Source organism: Alosa pseudoharengus, unplaced genomic scaffold (assembly GCF_046254945.1).
Source record: "Alosa pseudoharengus isolate Yale_2024_CS ecotype anadromous, Long Island Sound unplaced genomic scaffold, YU_APseudo_1.1 YU_APseudo_1.1_scf_4, whole genome shotgun sequence".
NCBI lineage: Eukaryota > Metazoa > Chordata > Actinopteri > Clupeiformes > Clupeidae > Alosa > Alosa pseudoharengus.
In genome coordinates, this window is record NW_027468774.1 from 41731414 (window position 1) to 41755835 (window position 24422).

The following is a 24422-nucleotide window of genomic DNA, read 5'->3' on the forward strand; positions in this document are numbered from 1 at the left end:
CCCCACAAGTTCATGATTAACCTCTCCTCCACCCCCCTCCTCCCCCCTCCAGCCGGAGCTGCAGTCTGAATACAGACTGACAGTTATATCCTGCCCCCGCTTCCGTGGCTGGCAAGCGCAGATGCTCATTTCCACGTGCTCTCTCTACATCTCCTCTCCTCCTCTCTCTCTACATCTCCTCATCTCCTCTCCTCCTCCCTCTCTCTCTACATCTCCTCTCCTCCTCTCTCTCTACATCTCCTCATCTCCTCTCCTCCTCCCTCTCTCTCTACATCTCCTTTTCTTCTTTCTCTTTCCCATCTCCTCTCCTCCTCCCTCTCTCTCTACATCTCATCACCTCCTCCCTCTCTCTATGTCTCCTCTCTTCCTCTTTCTCTCTCTCTACATCTCATCTTTTTCTCTCTCTCCCATCTCCTCTCTTCCTCTCTCTCTACATCTCCTCTCCTCCCTCTCTCTCTCTCTCTCTCTCTCTCTACATCTCCTCTCCTCTCTCTATATATATCTCCTCTCCTCCTCCCCTCTCTCTACATCTCCTCTCCTCCTCTCTCTACATCTCCTCTCCTCCTCTCTCTCTACATCTCCTCATCTCCTCTCCTCCTCCCTCTCTCTCTACATCTCCTCTCCTCCTCTCTCTCTACATCTCCTCATCTCCTCTCCTCCTCCCTCTCTCTCTACATCTCCTCTCCTCCTCCCTGTCTCTCTACATCTCCTCTCCTCCTCCCTCTCTTTCTACATCTCCTCTCCTCCTCTCTCTCTCTCTCCCATCTCATCTTCTCCTCCCTCTCTCTCTACATCTCCTCTCCTCCTCCCTCTCTCTTTACATCTCCTCTCCTCCTCTCTCTCTCTACATCTCCTCTCCTCCTCCCTCTCTCTCTCCCATCTCCTCTCCTCCTCCCTCTCTCTCTACATCTCCTTTTCTTCTTTCTCTTTCCCATCTCCTCTCCTCCTCCCTCTCTCTCTATATCTCCTCTCTTCCTCTCTCTACATCTCATCACCTCCTCCCTCTCTCTATGTCTCCTCTCTTCCTCTTTCTCTCTCTCTACATCTCATCTTTTTCTCTCTCTCCCATCTCCTCTCTTCCTCTCTCTCTACATCTCCTCTCCTCCCTCTCTCTCTCTCTCTCTCTCTCTCTCTCTACATCTCCTCTCCTCTCTCTATATATATATATCTCCTCTCCTCCTCCCCTCTCTCTACATCTCCTCTCCTCCTCTCTCTACATCTCTTCTCCTCCTCCCTCTCTCTCTACATCTCCTCTCCTCCTCTCTCTCTCTCTACATCTTCTATTCTCTCTACATCTCCTCTCCTCCTCTCTATATATATCTCCTCTCCTCCTCCCTTCTCTCTACATCTCCTTTTCTCCCCAAATCTATGTACATATCTCCCTTATTGCATCATTGCTTTTCATGTTTCTCTCTTCCTGTCTCTGGTTCTTTCTTATCCTCTCTGCTGCATCCTCTCTGTCTCCCTGTCTCTTCTTTAATCTTTGGTTCTTCATTTCTCTATTTCTATACCTCTTTTTCTCTCATCCAGTTTCTAGTTCTCTATCACTTGTTCCATCTCTGTCTACCTGCCTGTCTTTATTCCTCTGGCTCTCTATATCTTCTCCTGTCGTTCCCCAGTGTTTTGCAGCTCTCCTCTCAAACTGTCTCTCTACACCTTTAACTCCTCTGCCTATACATCCTCCATTCCATTTCTCTCCATCCCCCTCTATCTTTATTTTTGTCCCTCTCTCTCCTTCTCTTTTCCTCTCCCTCATCCAGTTCTCTCCTGTAAGCAGCTCATTTCGTCTGGGCATTTACCACCTGGCTGATTGCTATGCGTGGGGGTGGTGCTGGCTGTGGAGGGGGAATGAAGAGAGAGACAGAGAGAGAGAGAGAGAAACAGACAGACAAACAGACGGAGAGCAGGAAGAGGAGGAGGCAGGAGGAGGAGAGAGAGAGAGAGGGAACAAGGGAGAAGAGCTTGAGAGAGAGAGCGCGAGAGAGCTTGAGAGAGAAAGAGCAGATTTCCACACAAATGCTGTAAAAAAAAAAAAAAGAAAAAAATTGTGTCTGAGGTTTTGATGCTGCGGCTTGAATTCCCCTCTCTTAAATGGACCAAGGGGTCCGTCTGGAGCGTCCATCTCTAATCCTACTGCCCAACCCCTACCGTGCAGCCTTGCCACAGCCTTGCCACATCCAGCACCCACGATGCCCACGGCACTCAACGCTGCCCTCCAGCCACCAGCTCCAGCCACCCATCCCCCCACACAGGCAGAGCGCCAGGCAGGCAGGTTGGCACAGTCCCCTCCGCGTGCACACTTAATCCCTCACATTCGCTCTCAGATGAGTGACCAGGCCTAGGAGGGTGCCACCTGGGCACTGTGCCCTGTCCTGCGTGGGACCCTGGGTGAGACTAAGACTCTGGCCCCGGCACAAGGGAACTCTTGGAGGAGTGCGGCAGAGCTGTCCAGTGGAAGCCCACTGAACAGTGCGGTGGAAAGAGAGCGCGGCACTGGGAGATTTGGGGTGGTCGGGTGGGCGGTGTGGTTTTCCTCCACTGTCCCCTGCGACGCTGTGGTCAGATAGATGGCACTCTCAGGGATTATGGCAGATTATCCTGCAAACAGTGCCAGAGACTCCATTCACGGGGTCCGGGAACACAAACGCACAACTATTCATACACACATACACACAAGTACATGCACAAATACAGTACATAAAACACACACACACATATTTATACACACATACACACATACACACACACACACATACTCGCCTCCCCCCCCCTCCCCACACACACACACACACACATACACAGGATCCCTAGTGTCTGCCTTTCAGGATGAGGCTTAGCAGGGACACTCAGTACACCACAGAAATCTGCACACAATCATCTGAGTCAGAAGCCCATGGGGAGCAGCGCGGCTTTATATGAGTGCCATAGCCTATTAGGCTCGCCCACTCCTCCATCATCCCCTCTGCTGGGGAAAGTTACGCAGAGGGGGACCTGGAGCAAGACGCCATCCGTATGCCTACAGCTGAACCATTAAGCCAGGCAGGTATGCAGTACGTGCCTCGGTGCCAGGAGCAGCTGGTCGTGTGGACGTGCTCGGGGAGGGCGTCCAGTCAGCACACATCTGTCGGCTGGCCCTGGGAGAGGGCGGGGGCGGTGGGTCTCAGTGTAGCTCTTGGGGCCTTTCCTCCTTCTGGCTCTGCACTCTGCAGGCTTTTCCATTTTCCATCTGACTGCGTGACACACCTGCCTGGGTTTGGTAATGGCAGTCGTAGCTCGTAACGGAGGTTAGCATTGAGCTAATCAAGTGCAGTTAATTAGCTGTGCTTTTACACAGGGAGGACGGACGCAGATGATGTGCACGGAGAGAGGGACAGATGTTGTGCCGCAACCATTTCAAAGCCACTCTCCCCCTCTCTCTCTCATTTTTTTTCTCTCTGTCTCTCTCTCTCTCTCTCTCTCTCTCTCTCTCTTCTTCAGCCTCGGTGCGTCTTGCTGTGCTGGATCAAGGAAGCAGGATTGGGAGGAGAAAGGGACGTGGTTTGTCAGGCACTCTCAGTGCTTCTCTTGTCTCCAACACGACACTCCCCGCTGTATTGTAAATCTTCTATCGATCCCTCTTCCAAACCACCCGATTGATGTCAGTGTAATTACCAAAGGCCTTGATGAACTAATGAACTACATCAGGTGTGTTAAACCGGAACACAAGCTCTGCTGATGAGTTTGGCCAAGGATGCAGTACAGGGAATGATGATAACATGCAGAACGTGGATTGAAGACTGAGTGTCCCTGGGCTACGCCATTCTGATTTGGTGGAGAAACCGGTTTCGTCCAACTAAGTATCTGACAGCTTAGAAGAACATTCCGGAAATTCACATAGAACTCTTGGTTCAAGGGCTGGCCCTTAGCCTATCTGGGCCTCCTGGGCTGAGTTTGAGCAGAGAAATAGTATTTTTGGTCCCAGGTGATTAATCCTACGTATTTCACTGTGTTCCTCCGCGCGTTTGCACAGACCCACTAGGGACAGACTTCAGCTTGCATTACTCTTACATTTCCCCAGCCTTGTCTCCACACAAGAATTCTTCCCCGTGCGTTGCTATAAATACGATCTGTCATTTTTTATTTACTCGCACGCCGTTCGCCCTCAAATACCACGTCACGAATCGGCTTCAGACAGACGACATGTTTATGCCAGTCGATGGGTGAGTGGAACCTCGGAGGGGTTTTCTCTCTCCAGACATCTCTAATGGCTGCCCTGGCCCCTGACAGGAGCCATATGCTCAGTCCTCAATGCTGAACCTCATCCATCATCACACAGCCATTCACTCTTTCTCTCTCTCGCTCGCTAGCTCTTGCTCTGTTTCTCTTTCTCTCTCTTTTTGAGCCTTTCACTTAGTGCTACTAGCTGGGCTGGATCAGTGTGTCAGTGAGTATCGATTTACCACTGCAACCTGTATAATTATCTGTCAGCACACACAACACAGCTCAACACACACGCACACACACACATACACGCGCACACACACACACACAGGCCATCCTAGAGAAGAGGGTACCTCTAGGGTGCCCTTAGGTACCTGCCAAATACACCCACACCTATTCCCCCCCTCCTCCCACACACACACACACACACACACACCACCTCAACACTCCACCACCAATCACACACAAACCACCTCAACACTCCACCCATGGAAATTACCCTGCCACAACCAGGGAGACACTTCACACTGGGGAGAAAAAAATACACACAAAGAAAATATGACCAAAGACATAAATAAGAGTTGTTTAAAGAGGCGTTTCCTGTGAGTGCACAGTGTTAACACGCTTTGGTGCATCGGGGTGTCAGGGGGAGCTCCCGCACAAGTGTTTGTTTTTAATGAGCAGCGGTGCCTTCCCTCGCAGACACGCACAACCCCTCTCGGAGCTACCGCTCCCTTAGACACCGAAAGGAGGAGGAGGAGGACGAGGAGGAAGATGTCACTCTTTTCTTCATTTGTTTATATCAGTAGTTTTAATTTGCCCCTTGTTCTGTTTAGTGAAGCTTTAGGACCTTAACACATCTCTGTGTATGTGAAGAATGCACATTTTGGGAGTGTCTGTTTATCAGGGTATTTTACGCCCCTTATTTAACATAAGGGATTGACATGAGGGGATTTGGAGGGGCTTTTGGGGGTCTCTACCATCTTTTCTCCTTTGCCAATGTAGATGGCCAGGACTCCCTGGCAGAAGATATATTGTATCCTGGATAAATAAATAGATAAATGAAAATAAAATGTTTGATATAACAGGAGCTTTTTAGCTCCTGTTTTGCAGGAGAGGAGCTGTGGGAGCCGGAGAGATGGGAGAGAGAGAGAGATGCAGACAAACAGACAAACAGAAAGACAAAATACGAGAAAGTGAAAGAGAGGGGAGAGAGAGAGGGGGAGAGGTGCGGTGGCCCAGATGGATGGACTGATACGGGAGTCGCCTCAGTGGGCAGACAGATGGGGCGACACACGATGCCTCCATCAGAGATCGTCTTCGTCTCCTCCAGTGGTGCAGCAGCAGACGTGCAGCAGTCGGAGCGCTTCCAAAAAGTAACGGCTGAATTGCCATGAGCTCTGTATTGACTGAGCAGTGATCTGAAAGTACATGTCGGAGCTTGCTGAGAAATTCCATTTAGTAATGCAATAGGGCTATATTGACCTGTTAATAAAAATCAATTGAACTTCATTTCCCACCCTGATTTCTAGGCACTCTAATAGGCATTTGAGAGCTAAGTATACACAAAGGAAAGCAGAAACACGCATCCTGGAGACATTTATAAGTGGTATGCATGAATGCTCCAAGTATAACCTTGGACTACACACACACACAGGCAAGTTTCGCAAGGACGCATGTGGAGCGTGGTGACGCAAATGTCTTCCCCCTTCATCGTTTTGGTGTGACGTCGGCGTTCCTGCAAACGGGCGAACAGAAGTCAGGGAGGCTGACGTGCTGCTCACGCTCTTCTCTCTCTCTCTCCATTTTGATCTCTCCGCTCCACACCTGCTCGGCATGTGCTTGCAGAAGCCGGCGCGCACGTACATCAGCGGAGGCTCTTTTAATGTTGTGCACCACGCTGCAGCCCTGGCCCAATCCACTGTGCGCAGCCCACACAAGAACCAGTATTTTTAGCCGCGCGCCCTGTCTCTTAGATGGAAAGCGTAACTCCCTCTCTGCAGACTGAGGCTGCCAAAGCTCTGTTATTTTAATCCAGACTGGGGAAAGAGAGAGAGAGAGAGAGAGAGAGAGAAAGAGAGAGAGGAAGAGAGAAAGAGATAGGGAACGAGAGTGAGTCATCAAGAGCTACCTTTGTGTCACTGTAGCCCTCTGCCATCTATCTATCTATCTATCTATCTATCTATCTAACTAGCTTTCTATGTATCTATCTATCTATCTCTACCCTCCTACCTATCTATCTGTCTATCTGGATGAATAGACAGGTTGATACATATCTGTGTCTCCTCTCATTTCTGTATTATATAATGCTATGTACATTATATTTCTAGCATACGCAAAGTTTCAAATCTAATCTATCTCCTCTATTTTCCTTAGTACAGCTTCATTAGCCAGTTAACAAATGATATAAATTCATAAATGAATGCCGTCAGCAATCAATTAGCCACACCAAATGTGTGAGATGCGCAGATACGAATGGCAGAAACATTATGCACACATTACAGACGCTAAACTGTATCCATTCAGATGAAGACAGCAGGTAGGATACCAGGGAAGCTCAGGCAGAATGCAATTGTGCTTCTCTTTCTGAGAGATGACAGACCTCAACAATGCAGCCCTAAATCCTTTCATCCAACACACCCTGTTCAGGCTATAAAAAAAACAAAACATTTTATTGCAAGTTATGTTTTTGCAAGAGGTCTGGAAGCTAATAAGCAGGGTTGCTAAGCACAGGGTTGATACAGGATGATGGGCTCTGAGATTAAGAGTGGGCTCACAAATAACTGAAAAGGTATTACAAGGTGTTCACAGAGGACTAGCAGATTAATAAGGGAACAATAGCTGAAGAGTGGGGTGATTATCCTAGCAGATAATACAAGCAAAAGTAGCAATTAGCTGGGAAAAGGAGTATAGATTATGTGTGCGGGTTCTTTCATCCCTATGGTGAATGAAGCTCAGTCCCCCAACCCCTAACCCTTGAGGGCTTTAAAACAGAGCTGATTGTGTCATTATCTGTTCTGTCCATCATAATCTTCATAAAGGATAAATTACATTAAACTCTACATGCCTCACTGCCTTGATATCCATGTCGTGTTACAGACTGGCTACAAGCGCTTGAGGCCTCTGCTGTGGAGCTTGGGGACTTGTTAGCCTTTTTTTTCTCCGTTGCTGTACAGAAACCTGCTGCTTGGCCCGTTTTCTAAGGCAGCGCTTTTACACAGCCAGGAGTTTAGTAGTCTCATGAGCATGTGACATCATGGCAAGAGAGCAATGTTTGTGGACAACTGGACTGAATTTTAGTCAATGTAGGCTAAACTGACTCTCCTCCTTAAAGCCACCACAACTTTAGGCATCTTTATCAGTCTAAATAGACCTCAACAGTCCCGCCCACAGCTGATTCCGAAAGTAAGAATTCAATACAATTTCTCCCTTAACAGTTGGAGTATAAGCCGTAAAATCGTAACAGTCCATAATAGACTTAAAACCAGCTATGACATGACTAAGCGATTGTATGCTCATATAGACGCCAAAAGTTAATGGGGCATGAACCTTGTTTTGAGGAAAAAAGGTTTTATTCACGATTGAACAGAAAAGTATTACACTACCCAAAATCCTAATGTGCAAAAGCGGCTGTTGGCTCGTTGCTCGCTGGAATCAAGATGGCTACCGAGGCTGTCACAACCAATGTGTGGCCGTTCGAAAAAGTTGAAAGTTGAATTTACTCAATGGAAACAGAAGGAATTTAGTCATCTTCTTGTTTGAGATTAAAATAGAAACATGTTAAGCTATTGTTAGGCTGCCAATGTTCGAATGTTGTAAGAAATAAAATGTTTGTAAGAAATACAATGTTTGAAAATATGTAGCACACAGTCTTGTACCTTTGACTATTTTTATTTTATTTTTGTTTTTTTACTCGAAATTATATGTTAAGGCATGGTCAAAAACTCTTATACAATTTTTTCCAGATGTCGATTGGATAAATGAAAGAGAAGCTTTCTTCCAGAAACGAAGCTTTCTCGGAGGAGGGGTGGGACTATTGAGGTCTTTGGCACTGCCACTTTGAACTTCAACTTCATGAGGTCTTCTATTGGTGTTTTGAATGTTTTTCACCATTGAAACACATGAAGAATGCTAATCCATCTCATGCCACACATACCACAACCTCCATGGTTGTCTCCAGACACAGTACAGTATGTTGTGATATCTGTTTCTGTATGTTTTTTGTATTCAGAAGTGGTTGCTGTTCAGAGACTAGCCTTTCAAATGTACCACATGGATCAAGTGTCTTTGTCGATTTTGCTCTGCTTTTCGAGGCCTTCAAGCATTTTTTCCCTGGGAGCCAACAGGCAGCTCTGAGCAAGGCTAGAAATTCTCCAAGAATCATCTGCATCGGCCATTAGCTCTGCGTATTATTTCAGAGGTTTAGCTCCTGGGTTAGCACTACCATGGGGACTGCTCTGGTAATTCCGCAACAAAACTGATATTATCTCATGCCGAGACTTGGTATCCATTTTCACTGGTGTGGCATCCGTCTCTGCAGTGTTCGGAAGCTGATATTCATACACACACATACACACTAACACACACACACATTGTTGTGATTTTCTGCTCGTTACCAGGTGGATGGATCTATGATGAAGCCCAGTCGTGTGCAACATTAATGCTGACAGATGTCATATTTCAAAGAGGCACCATTGGCAGGAAGGCAGTCAGGCACAACATTAGCAAGAGATGAACTATATCTGGAGAACCAGGAGTGGTATGATAGGGTAAGAAAGTGGCACGTGAAGGGCCGTGAGGTGTGTGTGTGTGTGTGGTGGGGGGGGGGGGCGTTGTTTAAAAGCAGGGCTTCTAGTAACGGGCTTGAACACCTCACAGGAGCCACTGCGGAGAGAGCCTATGAATCAGCAGTGTGGCAAAACAGACTGGATGTCTCCCACTCTGTGTCCCTGGTCTCATGCAGATTTTGCAATAACGCTCACACATTACGAGGACATGCTCACACACACATACGCTCGCAACCGAGCAACGAGCCAATGCCAAACCCTGCCGAGGGTATCAGTTGGCAGCTTGTAATTTAGAGAAAGCAAAAAGCCCGGTCACGTGGTGCCACCCCTCACCCAGTGCCAAAGAACGGGTACCCCCACCACCCCCCACCCCCCGCGCCTCTTTCCTTCCTCTCCTTTCTCCCCATGATCCCCAATGACAAATTCAAATGCACTGTTATCGTAAACGATAGGTACAGTCGGTAAACAAACTGTTCCGGTGACAAGTTCCAGTTTCTCAGTTCCAGTTTCTCTGAATGTACATGCACTCTCTCTATCCCTCACATACGCACACACACACACAAACACACACACACACACACACACACACACACACACACACACACACACACACACACACACACACACACACACACACACACACACACATCATCATCATCAGCCTATGACAGTAGTGCCTGAAGGGGTGCAAAACAGCATAACATGGATCCAGCAGTGGGGAGGAAATAAACAATTCTGCATAATTCAGACTTATATAGACACACAGACATATCTGCACATGCACACGTGTCAAAATACACACGCACACACACACATAAACACAACCCTGCATACACATAGATACACACAAACACAGCCCCGCATACACATACTGTAGATACACACAAACACATCGAACACACACGTACACATGCACAAAGATGCACACAAAACACACATCAGTACACAAACACGTCTAAAGATGCACACATGGCTTTGCATGCAACCACAAGGGCCAGGCTCTATCTCTCTCCATCTTTCTCTCTCTCTGTCTCTCTCCATCTCTCTCTCTTGCACTGCACCCTGGGAAGCGGAGGGAGGAAGGCGAGGAGAGGAAGCGCTCCCTGCACACACACTGGAAGCCGAGTGCCGCTCGGGTTTAATCTCATTACAGTCAGCGCCTCGGGCCTCTTCGCCGCCTATTTATAGCACGCGGGCTGAGCGCAGGGCTGGCCCACACGTACGCTCCAGTGCCTGGCACCGCTGACACGGCCGCGGACACCACCGCCGCAGCTGGCCCACCGTGAGTGACAGGACGCCGCGGCCAATGGTGGCGGGCACAGGAGTGGTGGGCGGGCGAGGGGGGGGGGGGTAGGTTTGACCACGAACGTGAGGTTGTTGGTCCACTGGCCCGAGGGGTAGCCGCGCTGCGCCATGCCATGTCCTCTGAGCACGACGTGTGCTGGGAGTGCCATGCCAAATACACTCACTCCCCTTGCCCTCTATTCCTCTCTCTCTCTCTCTCTCTCTCTCAATCTCTCTTTTCTCTCTTTCGCTCTCTCTGTTTTGTGGGTTCCCCTCTTTACCTCCTTCTCTCACCTCGGCTGTCCTCGAGCCACCTGTCTGCCCTTACAAAGGGGCCGTGGCTGGAGCCCCAGCTTCCGAGTGGAGCAGACAGGGTCTTAACACAGACGACGACAAGTGCCCTCATCTGTCACCGGCGATAAGCATCTCAGCAGCAGAAGGAGAGGGGGCGGGGTGAGCAATAGAGGGCGAGAGAGAGGGTGATAGAGAGAAAGAGAGATAGAGAAGAGAGAGAGAGAAGAGGGAGTGGAAAAAGAGGGAGAGATGGAGGGAAGATGGGAGATGAGGAAGAGAAAGAATGAAAGCTGCCTGTCAACATCACATTTCATGACAATAATGCCACTAGTTTACAAAGGGTTGTTTATTTTGTTTGTTTCGTGCAACAACTATGTAAGCAATGTCAAAATGCAAATGGAGACTGGCTGCATGTGCACGCAATAACAGAACGACTGCAATGGCTGTATAACTTGCGATCAGACCCACAAGTAATACAGACCGACGATAAGGATCAGACAAACTCAGTATTGCCGTTGATAAATGAGCTACAGACTGCAGCAGACTGTGTGTATCTGTGCACATTATCTGAGGCCGCTCTCCTCCGCAGTACAGATGACTGCTGCCTTTTTGCAGATGACCGGCTTCAGCTGTCACTCAAAGTGCACCGGAGCGTTGCACACTGCTGGTGAAAGCAGCCAGAGATGGGCCGAGGTTAGTCACGATACTCCAGGAGAGAGGCAGAGAGAGAGAGAGAGAGAGAAGAGGGGGAAGAGAGGGAGAGACAGAAATAGAGAGGAAAAAGGAGACAGAGAATCGAGAGAGGGAAAGAGTATGAGAGTAAAAAGGAGATAGGGTTTTTTTCATATCCTTAAAACAGCACGGCTGATGGCCGTGACATGCCCATGTTACTGGCATGAGCCGCTCACAAAGATCAAAGGAGACGGGCTTTGTTCTCACTTCGATCCGGTGGAGGTCAAAAGCTCAATAAATGGCTTAGTTTCCCAATGGGCCAGCCAGCAGTATCCATTACTGGTAACACGCTCCATCCCTGCATGCCCTTTATCAGGTGGCCATACGTCAGGGGCTACAAAAGCACCTCATCCATAATGTAAACACTCTTAAGTGCCCTGGCTGCTGGTCCTGGGGCTGTTTATTCTCCTGTTCGTGTGTCAGAAAATATAAATGGGGGGGGGGTGCTATCAGTACAAGTGTCAGAAAAATGTCCTGTGGTTCATGAAGATGCAAGCGCAGGACCCAAAGGCGTCCCTCAGCAATTCCTGGTACCATCGCTGAGTCTATTTTTTTCGCTCAACAAATTGCTGTTTGTCTGCTGGTTACGTAATTCGAGTGAGTCAGAGGCAGCGGTTTCCAGTCCAGTTCGTCCAACCAGACCATGGTCAATCCCGGGAGAGCCACTCTCTGTCTCTCTGTCTCTCTCTCTCTCTCTCTCTCTCTCTCTCTATCTCTCTCTCACACACACACACACACACACACACACACACACTCACACTTACATGAGCAACATACACCCATCAAAATTCCTTCCTTTTGCTCTCCCTTGATCTTATAAGCATGGACACACACACACACACACACACACACAACACAGATGCACACGCACACGCACACAAACACACACACATTATGAAATGATGAAGATTAAGTCTGTGAGATGCAAGTGGGAAATCTAAATTATATTGACACTGCAATAAAAGTGAGGGCCTCACATGACGCTCTGTTTTTGCCAGCCATGGCTCTGAGAGAGGCAGAGAGGGACAATCAAATGGCGGTTAAAGTAAAATATGGGACATGAGAATGATGAAAGCAAATTAAAGACAGAGGAATTAAAATGGGCAGAGTGTGTTTGTGTGAGTGTGTGTGTATGTGCGTGCGCATGCGTGTGTGTGTGTGCACGCGTGTATGAGTGTGTGCGTGTGCGTGCGCATGCGTGTGTGTGTGTGTGCGCACGTGTGAGTGTGTGTGTGTGCGTGTGTGTGAGTGTGCGTGCGCATGCGTGTGTACCACGGCATGGCAGGGTGCGTGTGTGTGTGTGTGTGTGTGTGCGCGCGTGTAAGTGTACATGTGTGAGTGTGCGTGCACATGCGTGTGTGTGAGTGTGTGTGTACCGCGGCATGGCAGGGTGCGTGTGTGTGTGTGAGTGTGTGTGTACCGCGGCATGGCAGGGTGCGTGTGTGGGTGTGTGTGTGTGTGTGTGTGTGTACCGCGGCATGGCAGGGTGCGTGGCGTGGTGAGTGCTGAGCAGGCGCCGTATGCCGCCCGGCGCCACATTCTGCTGATATTATAGCCATCTGTCCTTCCCCTGTCAACAGGGCCGCCTCTCTCGCATAATTATCCAGTGGGCTGCAGGTCTGGGCCTCAGCCAGGGGTTTGGAGGAGAGCTGCTGGTGGGGGTGGGGGGAGGGGTGGTGGGGATGGTGTTGGCGGTGTAATCCCAAGGGGAGGTTATATTTCATGCCGGACGGCTGGAAATGCTGCCTCATATACAACACTAGCATAGGCGGCCAGCATTTTTTGACAAGCAATGAGGTTTTCGTGGCGGATATCTATCTCGATCAGCAAGAGGGAGCACCTCCCCCCCCGCCCCCAGCCCCCTCTATCTCTCTACTATCTAGCACTTCCAGATCTGTTTATTCCTCTGCTTCTTTCCTCCTCTCTCTCTCTCTCTCCCTCTCTGTCCTTCTTCGCCTAAATGCCCTGTGCTGTCTCCCCTCTCAGTCTCTCTCCCAGGGAGCCGTCCCCAAGGTGTCGCCCCAGGTGCTGGCCGCGCCGTGAGTTCGGTGGCTCTGCGAGGAGCCGTGTTGACATCTGTCCCGCGTCCCTCTCGTGTCCAAGTGGAGAACCAATCACGTGGGATTGTTTTGCCGCCATTTTTTTTCCTTTGTTTAACCCATACAAAAGTATCTAAACTGCAATGTTTGACTAAGACTAAGATTAGAAGGATGGAGAACTGAAGAGAGGGAGAGGTTGGCTACAGGCCTAGGCTACATAGACCATAGACCATTTTTTTGTACCCTCTCTGCTTGTAACAGAATAAACCTGATTCCTGAGTTTTTTCCTGAAGTTTGCCAGTCTAAGATTAATATTAAGTAATTATTCACCACAATTACTTTCAGATCTCACCTCGGAGCTCGTCATCTCCAGGTGAGAATGGAATCATCGGGCTAGTGTTCGTATCAGAGGGGATGCATGGGGGGGGGGGCTAGTGCAGGGATGACACATGCACGCACACACACACACACACACACACACACACACACACCATGTCTTTTCTCTCTGTTGCCACAGCAGGAGCAGCAGAGCTATTCACGCCTCTGCAAGGCCTCCTCTGCGGGCCTGGGGTTTCAGACACACACACACATACACACACTCTCACACACTCTCACACACACACACACACACACAATACACACACACTCACACACACACACATACACACACTCTCACACACACACACACACACACAATACACACACACTCACACACACAATGCACACACACAGCGCATACACACATACACACACATAACTGGCATCCTGCGAGTATCATAGACACATCCTCAATTGGCGATAGTTTGGAGAGACATCGATCGGCATCAGTTGATGGTCCTCCAGAGTCATTACAGTCATTTACGAGTCCCAAAAAAGAATGGCTCCAGCAATGGCTCATCAGCCATGTTTAATAGCCTGCTGATACTGGGAAACAGCCTCACTGATCACTGACAATGGCCCACCACAGTGAGGCCCTGGCACCTGGCCCTCCCAGGGCCACATAGTGCCACCTCGCTCCGTCCGCACCGGCAGGATGGCCCAAATTAATTACCTTCTGCCAATTTTTCACGCCAGCTTACGACCGTTTTTTTTTTTTTTTTCCTTCTCTTGCATTTCGCTAAACCGCATTGTCCGCAGGTTCCGCTCTCTGGAAAAGAAGTTCTTCCGCACGAAGCAGCCAACCTCCTCTCCTCTCTCTCGGCTGAGTCAGTCACCTTTCCTGGCTGTGCCCGCGAATGCCACTTCACAATGCGGCAGGTCTGGAATGACCTTGTTTATTAAGCTTAGCCGTAGCATGTGTGAGCTTGAGTGAGAATATCTCAACAAGAGGGGGCCAGGCTCTCGGTGGCGGTGACTTATCAGCTAGTGTACCTTCCTAAGCCACTGAGCAGTGGAGGGATGGGGACAGAGGGGGTGGGAAAGAGAGAGGCATTGTGGGAGGCAGCTGTATAATTTATAGAGGTGTGCCTTCAGGGGGCCAGGAGAAGTAATAAGCGACTGCACAATGTTTAACGGTGGGCAGTTCACCAAGACGGGAGGGGAGATTGAGAAGGGAGGGTGAGGGGTAGCGGGGGTATTGAGATTCATGAATGTGAGATAGCGTGAGAGAGGAAGAGAGAGAGAGAGAGATGAAGATGGGGGGAAGGATGATCTCAGAGGACAAGAGTGTGAGAGTGGGAAGAAATGATAGATCCAGCCATGTGATTAACACAGCGGTAAGTACGAGCAGAAATATCTGAGAGAATCCGAGAGGCTTCAGGGACCGGGGTGAAAAAACAGGCCCACACAATGGAGAGCGAGAGGTAGCAGGAGAGTCAGAGAGAGAGAAAGAGAGAGAGAGAGAGAGAGAGGACAGTGGAGAGGAAAGAGGTACACAGTCAATAGGCAAGAGAGAGAAGAAAAACTGAAGATAACGCACCAGCAGGAAGATTGAGAATTGTCAAGATCGAAGTTAGTAATTACTGTGGACAAAGCATCAAATGGACTTTGTTATTACTAGAGAGAGACCGAATAGGGAGAGAGAGTGAGAGCGAGAGAGAGAGAGAGAGAGAGAGAGCGAGAGGCTTGTCAGAGAGTGACTGTGTATCAAATCGAGACGCGGAGTGACACTGATGTCTGGAAATGGGCGAGAAGACAGAATCACAAGCAATGTGATTGAGTGCTAGATAAAGCCTGGGGTTTATTGCAAAATAGCTATAGATCTTTTTTTTCCACATTGGGGATGAGAGAGACTAAGGAATCAGTCAAACTGACACACGCAGCATGTGATCATAATAATACAGTATGTCCATGGACTGAATACGGAGAAGGCAAAGGATGTTCAAGAGAGACACAAGGAAACAGGTAGATGGGAGCGTATGAGAAAGCCAACGCTGAGCATGTGCAGCTACGTGTTGCTTCAGCCAGCCACCATTTCCCAAGGCCAAATCAGAAGTGAAAAAGCATCACAGTGCTCAACATTGTCAGACAAGGCATTTAACTAGCACTTACTACTGAAACCTCAGTGGAAACACATAATATAATGTAACATAAAAGATCTCACCAGTTTCTCTTGAGCCCCCTTACATTGGACTTAGGTTCTCAGCCGAGAAATAGCCCTGCTCATGTCTCTGCCCAAGTCCAATTTAAGCGCAATTTATTATCTCAATTACCCTTTTGTCTTTTCAATCTATTCGTATTGCTCCTTATTTCTCTTATGGGGATTTAGGAAAAATAGGTTAGATCTAATTCTGAATTGTGCTTTTCTGTGGGAACAAAATCATACAAATAAACATACATATACAAACCTCTTTAAAACAAAGCAATACATACAAAAAGTGGTTTAAACCAATTAAACATGTTCTGTTATGAGGGCCTCTAAGATAACACATTTAATCTGGTTCCCACCCTGTAAACTGCAAGAGTGTCTATAAATGTGCGTATAGTTTGATACACTGAACCTCCCTCATTACTCTGCTACTCCCTTTTACCCTGCATTTCAATTATATTTTTCAACATTATTCTGTCAGCGTAAAAGCATGAGGGTGCGAGAAGTCATCAAACACCATGGAAATGTAGACAGCCTTTTGTGGCGTTGCAGGACCTGAAAATGTCCAATACAATAACAGGCGTACATACCAGCATGGCACAAAGGTATGGTGAAATGAAGGCATCTGGGAAGAAACAACAGACTTTTTTTTCCCTCTTTGTATTTCAGCATGCTCTGAATTCCCAAGTGTGGATTGTGAGTGGATTTGTGAAGTATGTACCCACCCTGCAGTATGCACACTACAGTAAGTGTGAACCACATGGTGCAGCTGTTAAGGTAATTAATGACAGGTTCTAATTACCAGCTTAACGAGCCTGGCAGCCAGCAAATCAGTGGCCAAAAGAGCTCCCCAGTCTTTATCCATGTGGAAAGGCAGAACGTAGAGAAGTAGGCGTGAGAGAGGGAGGGAAAAAAGTAGAAGTAGGATAAGACAGCTCCAGAGAGAGAGTGAGAGAGCGAAGAGGAGAAACCTTGATCTCTGTTTGAAGAGAAAGACACAACCTGATTTCTGCAAACACAAAAAGAACAAACGGCAACTCACTCATTACTGTGGTGGCGTTAGACAAGCACTGGCAAATCAGCCCTGATGGAAAACAACAAATATGTTTACTGGTACATATTCAATCAACACACCACACATCAGGGAGCCAGACTTCCCTTTGCCTTTTTGGGCAAAATGTATCTACTTTACACATCCACAAAACAAGTAACCATAGCAACAGAACTGCAGGCTGAGCTGTTATTCTGTTCAGCGGTCATTCTTTCCTTAGTGGAAAGCTCCCAGAGTGCAATGGGCCATGGGACGTGATAACATTCATACAAACTCACCGTATAATTTGCTGGGGGAGTGGGCTACCATCAACATGTCAGACAAGCACCAAAATAAGTATGAGGATAGCTCTTTTTTTAAATGATATTTACCAACCAGATGCTGCTACAAAAGTTAGTCGTGCTAGTCTGAGCCTGTGCAGATATGTCAACAACAACACCAGCCAGTGCAGTCATAACATAGTCATACATCACAATGGCCTTGAATTTAAGGATCGGAGATAGTTTTTGGAAGATTAATATTCTAACCATACATTTTCAAATCTTTTTCTATACGTTTTTGAATGGCACAGTTGCACATTTCCACAAAGCTTGCTTGATGGCAAGCCACAACCTCAGAGGAAGTTTCTACATCCCCATCTGCAGCAACACTGGGGCGGTTTGAGAAACCAAGGCCAGTGGCCTGGGCGCAGCCAGAAAAAAAGAGAGAGAAAAATAGATTTCTTATCTTCTTCCGTGTGGAAGGTGTTCCTATACCACCCAGCCTCTAGTAAACAGGGCATTTGCCATTAATTTTTTATCGAACAAGTATCTCAAACCGCCTACTTGCACACTTACTTAGTTTAACACAGTTAGTTAGTTAGTTAGTTAGATACACGATGACGCCCTAATAATGGTCAAAAAGTTCAGTGTGGAACAATGGACTTGCACTAAACGGGACAGCAGATGACACAGGAAAAGCAGCAGCAGGCTCCACAGCAGTTACTGAAATAGCCAGAGCAGAGGAGAGAAAAGGAGAGAAGAGAAGACCAATAGAGAGGAAAGGAAAGTAAAGGAGATGAGAGCACAGAAGAGAAAAAGAAGAGAAGAGATGAGAGGAGATGAGAGGAGGGAGGAAGAGAGGAGAGGATAGGGGAAGAGAGGAGAGGAGAAGAGAGGGGAAGAGGAGGGGGGAAGAGAGGAGAGGAGAATAGAGGGGAAGAGAGGGAAGAGGAGAGGGGAAGAAGAGAGGAGAGAAGATGAGGAGAGGGGAAGAGAGGAAAGCAGTGCAGGGGCTGGGCTGTAGCTTCACTCTTCCTCTTTCTTTAGCTGTCAGCGTGGAGCTGGCAGAACATCGCCCTAACAAATGAAACGGATAGAAATAACACTTGCGCAACTGTGTAAGACCACAGTCTGCCCCTCCTCTTCCTCTATTACAAATTCACATATACACACACACACACACACACACACTCTTTCTCACACACATACACACTCTCTCTCTCCCCCCACACGAGCCTACAGGAGCAAAGAGGAATGTAGTAGAGTTGGATATAGTATTAGATTAATTTAACTTAAAGGTGTAGGTAGGCTATAGCATTCAGACTGGACTCCTACTCACCGAATGCATCCTAAATAAATTATTTCAGTGGTATTGCTATTAATTCATTATAGTCTGTCTGTAATATTTAATATTTCTTACTCTTTATGGAGATTAGGCCATTCTTTCATACTGACTTCTACTCTAAGCGATGTTACGCGGTTTCTAAGCTAAACCTTTTTTTGTCACATACTGCAAATATCACCTCACCATCCGCTAGCTGCCTGTGCCCTGAATACACTGTAACACGGTCTCTGTGGACAGCCCAGGCTCCAAGGCAACAAAAACAACCTGGTCCAGCCTGGGCCCACATCCCCGAAAGCATCTTAAGCCTAAGAGCGTCGTAAAGTCCCTCTTACGAACGTCTTAAGATTTGCTGACTGTTTCCCGAAACCATCGTAGCTTAAAGGACAATTCCGGCGCAAAATGAACCTAGGGGTTAATAACACATGTGTACCGAGTTCGACTGTTCGCTGGGATTTGTTTTCATGCTAGTCGAAAGTGACCAGTTTTATTGCAAACCGCTTACTAGCGTTTAACGCTAGCCTTCGGGGCACACGTACAGTAGAAAGAAATCGCTATTTCTATACCACTAACAAGGCTCAAAATAGCACCACACTTACACAGTAGCATAATGAGGGTCTCTACATGTAAACCGAAGCATTGAGAACTTTGTAAGTGTACAGGCAGTTTATTAAAAAGAAACACATTACCGTTGACGTCTGGTTCACATCGCCTGCCTGTATATGTGAACCAGACGTGAACGGTAATGTGTTTCTTTTTAATAAACTGCCTGTAACGTTACACTTACAAAGTTCTTAATGCTTCGGTTCACATGTAGAGACCCTCATTATGCTACTGTGTAAGTGTGGTGCTATTTTGAGCCTTGTTAGTGGTATAGAAATAGCGATTTCTTTCTACTGTACGTGTGCCCCGAAGGCTAGCGTTAAACGCTAATAAGCGGTTTGCAATAAAACTGGTCACATTCGACTAGCATGAAAACAAATCCCAGTGAACGGTCGAACTCGGTACACATGTGTTATTAACCCCTAGGTTCATTTTGCGCCGGAATTGTCCTTTAAGAGCGTCGTGAAAACACTCGTAGATCTACGAGTGCTCCAGAGTACTCGTTACCGGCTAAGAACGTCTTAACAGTACTTCTCACTGAGGTCACCAACAGGACATACAGAGGAATTACAACTTAGAATACATAATCCAATTTACGTTCCCATTCTTGATTGTGTTTACCTGTGATGAATCAGATTTTAGCGTGCAAAATAGCCTACATTTAATGGTCATAATAATGTGATGAAAAGCAGACAAAAATGCAATCAAGTTATGAAACGAGACGTTGCCAGAATAGTTTGACATTATCTTTGCTAAGTTAATATTTTATTAGGCCTATGAGATAAAAAGCAGAGAAAGCAACATGTGGTTTAGTCTGTAGCCTACTGCATCAAAATCTAAGCCTACACATTTCCTTTCTTTCTTACTCGACTTCTTTCTTATCTTCAAACGTGTTCTTAAGTGACACCGCGAAAAATTATTGCATGGTGCAACAATCTAATCTTAAAATAATTACAATTATTTATGTCTCTGTGTGGTATATAACCTACTTGGGATGCTTACATGCAGATGTCAAAGTGTTTCTATTTTCGTATTGATGTGAATTAATGTGTTGATCCGAAGTTTAAATGGTAGGCCTAGCTGTGACGTGCAGTCACCTGACATCACCGTCAAATCAGAGGATATTTCAGAACTATTAACGTGGACAGCTCCCCTTAAGAGCATCTTAAGAGCAGTGCACGCGCGTTCACGCTACGAGCATGTTCGGGAAACAGTCGGAAAAACCAAACGAACGATCGTAAGATGAATCGTAGAAAACCCTCTTAAGAGCGTGTCTCCGTCGTTATCGGGGAAGTGGGCCCTGGACCATAAAAACAACAAACCGTTAAAGCCAATCACAGACGAGATGCACATTTAGGAGAGTTTCAGTTGCACAGGAGGGAGGGGGAGGGAGTAGCGAGCTAGCTTTCTGTTTTGTTTGAACGTCAACAGAAGTGACGTTACCCAACATCGCTTAGAGCACCTTTAAAAAAAATCTCTCTTTATTGTGATTTAAAAAATTCAACCATAATTATTCCTTCTGGAGTATTTTTAACAATGAACTTAGATTAATGTAGTAATTGAATAGTGATTGTGCGGCCTATGAGGGACCACCCAGTGATACCCTTGGTACACTTGGTAACCTATATCAACGAGGTCCGGATACACATTAGAACCCGATATGAGATTTTTGACCAATTGCGACTTTGATATTTGAGGATTTCAAAAACCGACAAACGATAAATTGGCCAATAATTTGGGGGATTGTTTTTCATTCAGCGCCCATGTTAATAGGTTACAGCAGCCATACTGCCTCCATCATATCCATGCCTCAGGCAAGGCTCAAACCACACTGCAACCGCGAACCAGCTAGATAATTATAGAAGGACGCCTATTTTAACTTAATAACTTAACTTAACTTATTCTCCCATGACTTGTTTTCATTTTGCTGCTCTGCCGCAAATCTTTGGCCCATTCACTCAACCTGGCTCTAATACATATACGCCAGTATGCCGTGGTCCACCTTACCAGTGACCGTATTGTGGTCCGCTCACAGAATTTATTGCTTACCCACCTCTTTTTTACCACTACACCTGATTAAATAAGGTAAGTTCACTTGGACACTGGGGCAGTCCTATTCACAGACTATCAAGCTAATATTCAAGCTAACTTCAAGCTAATGTTGACAAATAAATTATCTATCTTGTCTCAAAGTGCCATTGTTTTGATAATCTTATTTCGTTTTAGGCTAACTTATTTAAGTATTGATTATCCAAGAAATATTATCCTGAAGCGTTTTGCTTAAAAAAATTATTGCAAATGCATATTTTTCTCTTGATATATCTGACAAATGGAAAAACTGTAGGTCTAGTTTCTTTGCACTGCTAAGCTCCCGAGCAGAACAATTTGACAAACGTTCATTACATTTCCTTATAATAATTCTATTTCAAAGTTAATGCATGGATGACGCATGATCAAGTTCCAATGGTAGCCTTTATTATGGTTTTGCACATCACATTATCTCATTGTTGACACATCCCCCCCCCCACACACAGCCCCCACCCCACACACACACACACACCCAAAACAAAAACGTACACCCCCCCTGTTTGGTCCCCACTATGTCAAACACTAAACATCCTCCGCCTCTGTACACACATATCTCTCCCCAAGCCTCCTCCTCACTCCTCTCCTTCCCTGCTTTCTGAGCAGGGTTGCAACAAACCTTATTATCATCTCGAGCCCACTCGAACTCACTACCCCGGAGCCACAGAAACACACTATGAGCAAGTACACGAGCACACATTTACCAAACACACACACACACACACACACACACACACACACACACACACACATGAACACTTCACATATAAGACATATAGAAGAAAGATGTGAGAAATCTGAAAGTAAATGGTTGAATCAACACACATAGAGAGACCTACACCGCCTGCGGACTGGGAACACTAATGATAGCATCTTTGCGGAGAGAATGAGGGAGGGAGAAAAAAGGGAGAGAGTGAGGGGAATCAGCGGAGAGGATTGACTAATTGCACATTATACCATTACACTGCCACTTCTTTCCACTCATCACAAACACACTCATATTTACAAGCACACACCACATACACACACAAACATACACTCACACATACACACACATGCGATTAGGACACCCTCTCTTTCACACACACACACACACACACACACATATATGAAAACACTGAAACACGCGTGCACTTGCTCACGCTCACGCTCACACACACACACACACACACACACACACACACACACACACACACACACACACACACACACACACACACACACTACATCTCCCCTTTGAGCCTCTATATGTTCTCAGTGGGAGCACAGAAGCCAGAGTCGGTGCCGTAGCACTAATGCACGGACTGGCTGGGAGCGTGTCCGGAGGACTAGAATACAAATCAGACTCCTGAATCCCATCAGCCCCGAGCTGGCCGAGCTCCCAGGAGCCTGCCGCGCGGCCCGTCTGTGGCCCCGGTGCACACCAGGAAAAAGCCCTGACAGGACACAAGCCAAGCCCGGGCATCCAGCCTCCCCAGAGACCAATTGCACTCACAGGACTCGCTTGTTACAGTAATAATCATCCTGTTTGCCACAGCTATGCACACACACATGCACATGCACACACACACACACACACACACACACACACACACACACAGATTTGTATCTCTTTTCCACGGCAGCAGCAGTGGTGGCAGCAATAGTGGCAGCGACAGCAGCTTTAGTGCCGCAGTATAAATGAGAGGAGACGTGCACTGTGATTTACCACTGTCTTTTCCATAAATCTGTTTTGAACATGACCTGGCTTTAAAAAAAGACAATACAGTCTACTGCTGTGTGTGGATAAAGCATAACTCTGTTTTCTCAGTGGCACATAAAGTGACATGCAGTGTTAGAAGGTCTTTCAAGTTTGACTATATGTGAGATGTTACTTGTTATTTCTTATTCAAAGCACAAAGGTGTGCTTACAGTGACATGGTCGATGGAAAAATGAGTACTTTACTTTTCATTACCAAAGGCTTAGAATGTGGTAAATTTTTCCAGCGTCATAAAATAAGCCTTCGGTGAGATACACATGATCTCACTGGTTTCATAAAGCCGTAGGAAATGATCAGTTGTAGGACCTGAAACACGCACATCAAACATTATGCCAGAGACGCTCACGCACCAAAGCACCCACTAGACCTTTGAAACCATTTTAAGCTTGCAGACTACATTATCTTGCTTTTATCAACGCTATTTGTTCAACGTTGACAGAAAAATGGCGTTGAACACTATATTTGTATTTATTGCTGCTTGAGAGTGGGTGGTAAGATAAGCTACTTGTCAGACTTTAAGCGCTTCGGAGTCATCCACGCTGCAATGTCCAAACACGGCGAGCAGTTACGCATAACGCATCATCACCAAGAAACCCACGCGTCCCGCCTCACTAAACAAAGCACTTCACAGCTGTTAACCCTTACCACCGAAATCATAGATTTTCCAAACAGTTTGGGCCTGCTTTCAGATTACCTTTGTTTAATTACAACACACCACGGTCAACGGGAAGTGTCACATAACTTTCTACTTTACCGTTTATTTCCCACGCAATTTCCGATGGAGGTGCTTGTAGTACCGTGGAAAGACGAGGGCCAGGACATTCGAGACTTCTTAAGCCCCGGTCGATCGCTCGTGTCCATTGCATTGGAGCGCTCAATTTGCCGGTGGTGATGCCGGTCAGTGTCGGAGTATCCACGGTGTTTAATTTTGATGGGGGTCCGTGGCTGCCTCCAGAGATGTTGCGGGGGCTTGAGGGTTGCCTGTCCCTCGCGAGGTACTGGTAGTGACAGAGACAAGCTCTTCTTCGAGCAATGTGGTGGTTCCATCATAGTGCAAATCAAAAGATCCCTTTAACTAAAACAGTGAGTGTATTGACTATAGTCAAAGGGTGCAATATGGCTGTGTGTTCGTTATTCTGAAAAAAATAATTTCTCTGTCCATAACTGTCTTTGTCCTCGACTAAGTAACACATCTGAACATGGCAATCTTGTGCAGTCCAACATATGTATTTGTTGTAACGACGAAAATAAATGACTTTTAAACTGATCACAGTGTACAAATGTCCGTCAACGGTCTGCGCTCTAGCTTGTGTTTCATTGTGCTCTGGTGACCATTAAAAGTTATATTATTGAAAAAATAAGAAAAGAATATCATCTGTGGACCTCGCGAATCACTGAAATATTCTCATGCCATTTAATGAGAGACTCTCACCAGCGCAGAACCTCCTGAAGTTTTTC

At 46.8% G+C, this 24422-nt stretch overlaps 1 protein-coding gene across 1 annotated transcript in view; it reads right to left on the bottom strand.

Moving 5' to 3' along the window:
* Positions 1-24129, bottom strand: part of pde4a (phosphodiesterase 4A, cAMP-specific) — a 54863-nt gene extending 30734 nt beyond the window's left edge. Inside the window, exon 1 of the mRNA XM_076266359.1 lies at positions 23719-24129. Coding sequence (XP_076122474.1) covers positions 23719-24014 — 296 coding nt within the window. The 5' untranslated portion in view covers positions 24015-24129. The remainder of the gene's footprint in view (positions 1-23718) is intronic.
* Between the last annotated feature and the right edge of the window lie 293 nt (positions 24130-24422).